This window comes from Ascaphus truei, chromosome 19, assembly GCF_040206685.1.
Source record: "Ascaphus truei isolate aAscTru1 chromosome 19, aAscTru1.hap1, whole genome shotgun sequence".
Lineage (NCBI taxonomy): Eukaryota > Metazoa > Chordata > Amphibia > Anura > Ascaphidae > Ascaphus > Ascaphus truei.
Genome location: NC_134501.1, coordinates 23,238,305 through 23,244,304, shown reverse-complemented (window position 1 = coordinate 23,244,304; position 6,000 = coordinate 23,238,305). Strand labels below are relative to the sequence as shown.

The 6,000-nt window shown below is 46.9% G+C and overlaps 1 protein-coding gene across 8 annotated transcripts in view; it reads left to right on the top strand.

Moving 5' to 3' along the window:
* Positions 1-6,000, top strand: part of NFATC3 (nuclear factor of activated T cells 3) — a 74,590-nt gene that overhangs the window by 6,412 nt on the left and 62,178 nt on the right. Inside the window, exon 2 of one of the 8 annotated variants that reach the window (XM_075576945.1) lies at positions 2,142-2,325. The exons of 5 other annotated variants lie outside the window; for them this stretch is intronic. In XM_075576945.1, coding sequence (XP_075433060.1) covers positions 2,304-2,325 — 22 coding nt within the window. In that variant the 5' untranslated portion in view covers positions 2,142-2,303. Of the gene's footprint in view, positions 1-1,854; positions 2,326-6,000 lie in introns of those variants that run through there. 2 more of the 8 variants (XM_075576944.1, XM_075576947.1) reach the window with 2 other exon arrangements.

Here is a 6,000-nt window from a genome sequence, read left to right as displayed (position 1 = left end):
GCCCACTGGTATTTTGGGTAAAGTGAAGGTGCGAGGTTATTGGGGTTATTGAAGCGCTGCACTCTGCCGCCCCACTCCCAAGCAGTGAAGCTAAACGCTTGACCAGCTGTAGCCAGAGGCTGCTTTTGTAATCCCCTTGGGGACCACATCCAGTTAAACAGCCCATTCCCAGGGACTGGCAGAGGCTGCTAATCCTCATACTCCAGGGAGTGAGGCCTTCACATAAACAGAGGGTTAGTCTCTCTGAGCAGACCCAGCAGTTTACATTTCGCTCAGCTTCATGCTGTGTGTAGTCATGGAATCCACTTCCCCCTAATCCTCCGTTTAACTGCTTCCTCCCCCTCCGCTAAGACACCTGGGCGGATCTGTTTACATATAGATATTAAGGAAGAAGTTCTGTCTTGGTGTCTCTGTGCTCATCCTTTATGCCTGTCCCATGGGTTTGGTAATTAATTTCTTTGTGGGCCCTCTCTGCCAGGAGACTTGTCCCTTATTGCCTTAGGGTTTTGTATTGGTAGCCCCTTGGCTGCCTGTGAGTTAAGGGATGGTGTTGTGGCTAGTGATCTTTTCTCCCAGGGAGACCTGGCAGGAATGAATGCCCAATGGCCTTTTAGCCAGGGGCTACATGTCCCTGCAGATCTTGGCCAGGATGAAATTTGGCGGCGGATGATAGGTAGGCAGAGTTGCGAGTCGAGCAATGATTGGTCTGAACGGGTGTCCGGTTGTTGGCGTGCGGCCAAAAACTATAAAAGGATGAGCAGGGATAATGGTCTTAACCGGTTTTTAATAAAGTGCTGAGATGCCCTCCCCTTTTATTACACTATTTTTGATGTAATGTTTAAAATCTAGATGTGTGGATGTCACAGCAACTGTTGGCTTAATTTTTATTGGAGTATTACAAGATAAGGATGGAATGCTTAAGGTTGATGCTCTAGGCTGGGAGTCGGAGCTGGTTAAAGTATAACCTTCCAGCTGTAAGGGGAGGGAAGGGTTTATTCAACGTGTTGTTGAAGAAGATATTGTGGTTATTTTGATGATGAATAAATGGGGCTGTGGCCATTACCACCATGTTCGTGTGTCCAGTTATTTATTAAGGCATGTGTCCTGCACAGGACATGGGAACGTGCTTTATCCGATGCAGTCAGCAGCCTAAAATCTGCGTAACCCTCCCAAGGCAAAACCCCCACACTCCTCACCCTTCTGTGATGGTAAAGCACTATGTATGCAGTATGCAAGCACATTTACTGTAGTACTATAGTACTGTTACTATAGTAAGTGTTTGGATGCTATGGCTTGTCTATTGATTTAACCCCGGTGTTGTCAGAGGGGTGTGCAGTGCGTGTACAGCTTTGCAGATTTAAATACCACTGTCAACACTGTGACCTTGGGGAAAGTCATTTTTATCCCTCTATCATATTAGATTGTAAGCTCTTTTGGGTAGTGACCTTTTGTGCCGGTGGTATTCTAGTTCACGTCGGGCTCATTATAACACAGTACACGCTATTTATTGGCTGAAGTGGTTAACCTGCCAGTATGTGACAGTACAAGTTCCATAAGAACATTATCAGGATCAGTAGAAATATTATCCTCATTAGACAGGGCTCACCTCTGTGCTTTACATATATTGTAAATTTGGGAACACGCGCGCGCACACAAAACCAGTACCACAGACCTTTAAATCAGGAGAATCCTGTTGCGTTTCTCACATCACTAAATTAGCACGTTGCTGTGTGAAAAAAAACAAAAAAAAAAAAAAAAAACCAATGGCTTCCTCTGCTGCAACTTTTTGTAGGCGGGGTGAAGAAGGGGAGGGGGAAATGTGAGAAGATCCATGGCTGTGGATAGTAAGCAGCCTGCTGCTCCCAGTCCTAATGTAAATGAAAGAGGTGGTGTCTGGCAGCAGCAGTGCTGGGTCAGAGGAATAGATACAGAGGCTCTGGCAGGCAGCCCAGCCTCTCTGAGAGCAGCTCTGCTGCCCAGGCACGCCACACCAGGCTCCGGTGACAGTGGAATTTAAGACGGAGTGAGAAAGGGGAATCGACGAACGCAGTGAGAAGAGATCTATATTTTTGTTTTTATAATCGAGCCAGCATTTTGCTGAAACTTTTTTTTCTTTCTTTTTTTTTCTTCCTGGCGTATAGAGGAGTAGCCATGGCTAGGAATCCCTCTTCCAACAGGCCGGCTGTCACTTCAGCCTCCGCACCCTGTTAAAAACACACGCTGCTGGTGACTGTGCAAGCGTGAGGATAACACAGGGGCACAGCGGCCACGATTGCTGGGTATAGCAAGGCGTCCGTGACAGGATGCTCTGTGCCACATCAGCAGGTGAGGAACCTCCGTGTCTCTATAACAAGGACATTTTAATTTCTACTTTGTGAAGTGTTCCCTGGTGGCGTTCTGGCAGCGGTGTACCTCTTTATACAAAGTTTGTGAGCGCAGTTCTTACAGCTATAAATACACACGGCTTCAGGGAGCTCCGGGCTGGCTGTCTTTTCACTATGAAAAGTCTCTCTGTTTTTAGAAAACGACATTTTAAAAAGTAATTCTTCCGAAAGTGAACTGTTTTTGGGTCCTGAAGGAGCTTTCTGTAATGCAAAATTGGTGTGTGTTGTGTGTGTGTGTGTGTGTGTGTGTTGCCAGGCACAAAGTTACATTCTACTGTAACTCAAAATACTCGGTTCCTACGAATACTTTGAAGGAAAGTACCCAGTAACCCCACTGCACGCATCTTCTTCATCCCTTTCCTTGACAGAGGGCTGTAAAAGTAGTCATAAACATTGTTTTTTCAGTTCCCAAAATGTGTCTGGGTTCTTGGCAGGCGGTGATACCCCTTTTTTATTTTTCAACCAAACATAGATATTTTATGAGATCGGAAACGTGGGCTTTAGAGACCACATCTTGGCCCAAGGGGTATCTACCGTAAGGCATTCAATTCTTACACTCCGGGAGAAGTTTACATGTCTCACTCGTGTTTCCGACACTTTCATTTTTATATATCTATATATTATATCAATTGCGCAAAGGCGTTTAACCAAACGATCACTTATTTCCAGCGCTAGCTGATCAAGGGGGACGTTTAACGCGCAGGTTGTAAAATGGTCATTTGGTTCTCATTTACCTGGATAGAGAGACAAAGTGCTTGTGTATTCCTCTGACAAGGCCCTTCTGTGTTGGACGAGGGTGAGCTGATCCAAGCTGTTTTACCTTCCTGCCCCATACATGTATCCAGGTATATAGACTAACCTGTTCTGTAGGGTAATAAATGCATGGAATAGACTCTCAGCAGTGGTGGTTGGGACAAACACAGCAACATTATAAGAATGAATAGAAGAATCGGAAAGGATGTTATTTTAATATCAAGCCAAAGTCGGCTCTCCGACATATGCCCTGTGGTTTGTTTGTAAGAGAAGTGAAGGGATAATGGTACTTTGTAAAACACTATGCAGCTATAGGAAGGTGTATCCCTTTACTACTGAACATACTCATTTCCCTTCTGTCTTTGTAAGTCTCCCAACATACCATTAGAGTGTAAGCTCTGTGGGGCACACATTCCCTTTCCTATTGTGTATGTTGGTTATTGTATTATAACTGTTTTCTATTGTTTGTTTTGGAAAGTGCTGCATACATTGGTGGAGCGATATAAATGTATATTTACCTGCATGCGATTTTATATATATATATATATATATATATATATATATATATATATATATATATATATATATATATATATATATATACTTTTAAACTTTCATGCGTGGAGAGACTTTGTAGTCATTCATTTGTATAATAAAACCAGGTTTGAAAATCCCATGATGCCTTGGAATAGGAGTTACAGGAAACACAGAATGCTCTTGAGTATCTTCATGTCCTATACAGGTCCCCATACACACTATAGGGTCGATCAGGGGCATCCAACTCGCAAGGGGCATCCCAACTTGGAAGCTCGCAAACCCCCGTCTCATACTCAGGGGTCTTGCCGAACCCATAGTCATTAGTTCTTTCGTTTATAGACGAACGTTTATTTATAAAGCACTAACATATTCTGCAGTGCGGTACAATGGAGGAACAGAATTATATAACAGACCGAATTGACATACCACATACGGACAACCGAGCGCAGACAGGTAATGCGTGAGCGCACTAACCTACTACAGGGGCGGCCAACTCCAGTCCCTAAGGACCACCAATAGGTCAGATTTGCAGGATATTTGTGCTTCAGCACAGGTGGCTCAATCAGTGGTAATGATTGAGCCACCTGTGCTAAAGCAGGGATATCCGTAATACCGGGCCTGTTGTTGGCCCTTGAGCACTGGAGTTGGCCGCCCCTGTGGTAGGTTAGTGCGCTCACGCATTACCTGTCTGCGCTCGGTTGTCCCTATGTGGTATGTCAATTCGGTCTGTTATATAATTCTGTTCCTCCATTGTACCGCACTGCAGAATGTTAGTGCTTTATAAATAAACGTTCGTCTATAAACGAAAGAACTAATGACTATGGGTTCGGCAAGACCCCTGAGTATGAGACGGGGGTTTGCGAGCTTCCACTAATCACTGGTGTACAGCCCCTGCCTGTGCCCCAAATTCGTAATCTCTTTGACCAGAGTCTCACTAATCAAGCCTCCGTTGTCTTTTTTAATAATTTTTTTTTGTTAATATATATCTATGTCTATCTGAAGCTGGTTCGGAGCTGGCGTCCACTCCTGTCATCTATGAAACTTGAGTCACTGGCCCATGCCTTTTGTGTCAACGTGGTTGGACTACGGGACTGCCTTTATATGCAAGATTACCGCTATACCTGTGTGATGCGCAGGCTCCAGCTTGTGCAGGACACTGCAGCTTGGACGCCAAGACGTGTTTCTGGCTCTGAGGATATCACTCCCATTTTAGGCCTCGTGCATGCTGATAGTGTGCAACCGCTCTCATGCAGCAGGGGCGAGTCCTGTCCTGTAGCTAGGCGCGATTCGGAGTGTTTTGGGTGGCGTGGCAGTGATGTCACGGAGCTGGTTCGCCCTCATAGGGCGAACCGCTCACGTGACCCGGCCATCGCGCGGCAAAGACAAAAAATAAGTTTGCCTCCGCACGCATAGCTCTTCCCCACGCCCACGTGCACGCGCACAGTATGGACGCTCCAATGCATTTACATTAATTTTGATCGCGCAGCTCGCGTGCAATCAGCATGGACGTGGTCTGTATTGGCTTCCAGCAATCTTCCCGTTTGGTTCAAGTTGGCCGTAGTGGTCATTAAAACCTTGCAAGGTCAAGGGCCGGCCTATCTGCAGACTCGTTTGAAGAAAATTGGAACAAGTACAAAATTGGAGGGATACTGGCTATGATCTCAGGTCCTCAGTGGGGGTCCGACCTCTCCGTGCCAAGGGTACTTCTCCCTTCACTGGGTGGGCGGCCTTCTCGTGTGCAGCTTCAGAGGCCTGGAACTCACTGCCGCCAGAGGTTAGGTGTATATCTACTTTACCACTGTTTCAGGCTTAGTGTAAGGCTGCGCTTATAGTGCCGTAGACAGCGACACGACGGCGACATCACGCTGCGGTCGCTAGAAAAATCAAATTGACTTCCAGCGATCGCGACCAAGCTGTCTATATAAGTGCACGCGACGGCGGCAATACATTTGTTTTGCCGCGACATTGTGTCGCTGGCACTATAAGCGCAGCCTGGGACATGGTGCAGGGAGGAGCGCTGGGCAGCGCTGACGCTCATGCTCACCTGCTCAAGCAGGAGATTTTTCTTGTCCCTGCATGAGCGTCAGCGAGCGCGCTTGTGTGCCGGGTAGGAGGCGGGCCTGGAGGCGGAGCGGGAAGTGGGGCTAGCGCGCCACGTCACGGACTGCCATTGGCTTCTGGCAGTCAAGTGACCGGCCCTGCGCTTCCCTCAGCGGGAAATCTAAAATTTGTCTGTCGGCTGAAATTCCGCACGCCTGCGGAAGCGCCGTCTAAAGCCGCGCGGATAGGGATAATGTTTCCCCTCAGCGCGCCTCAGCACGGTCTT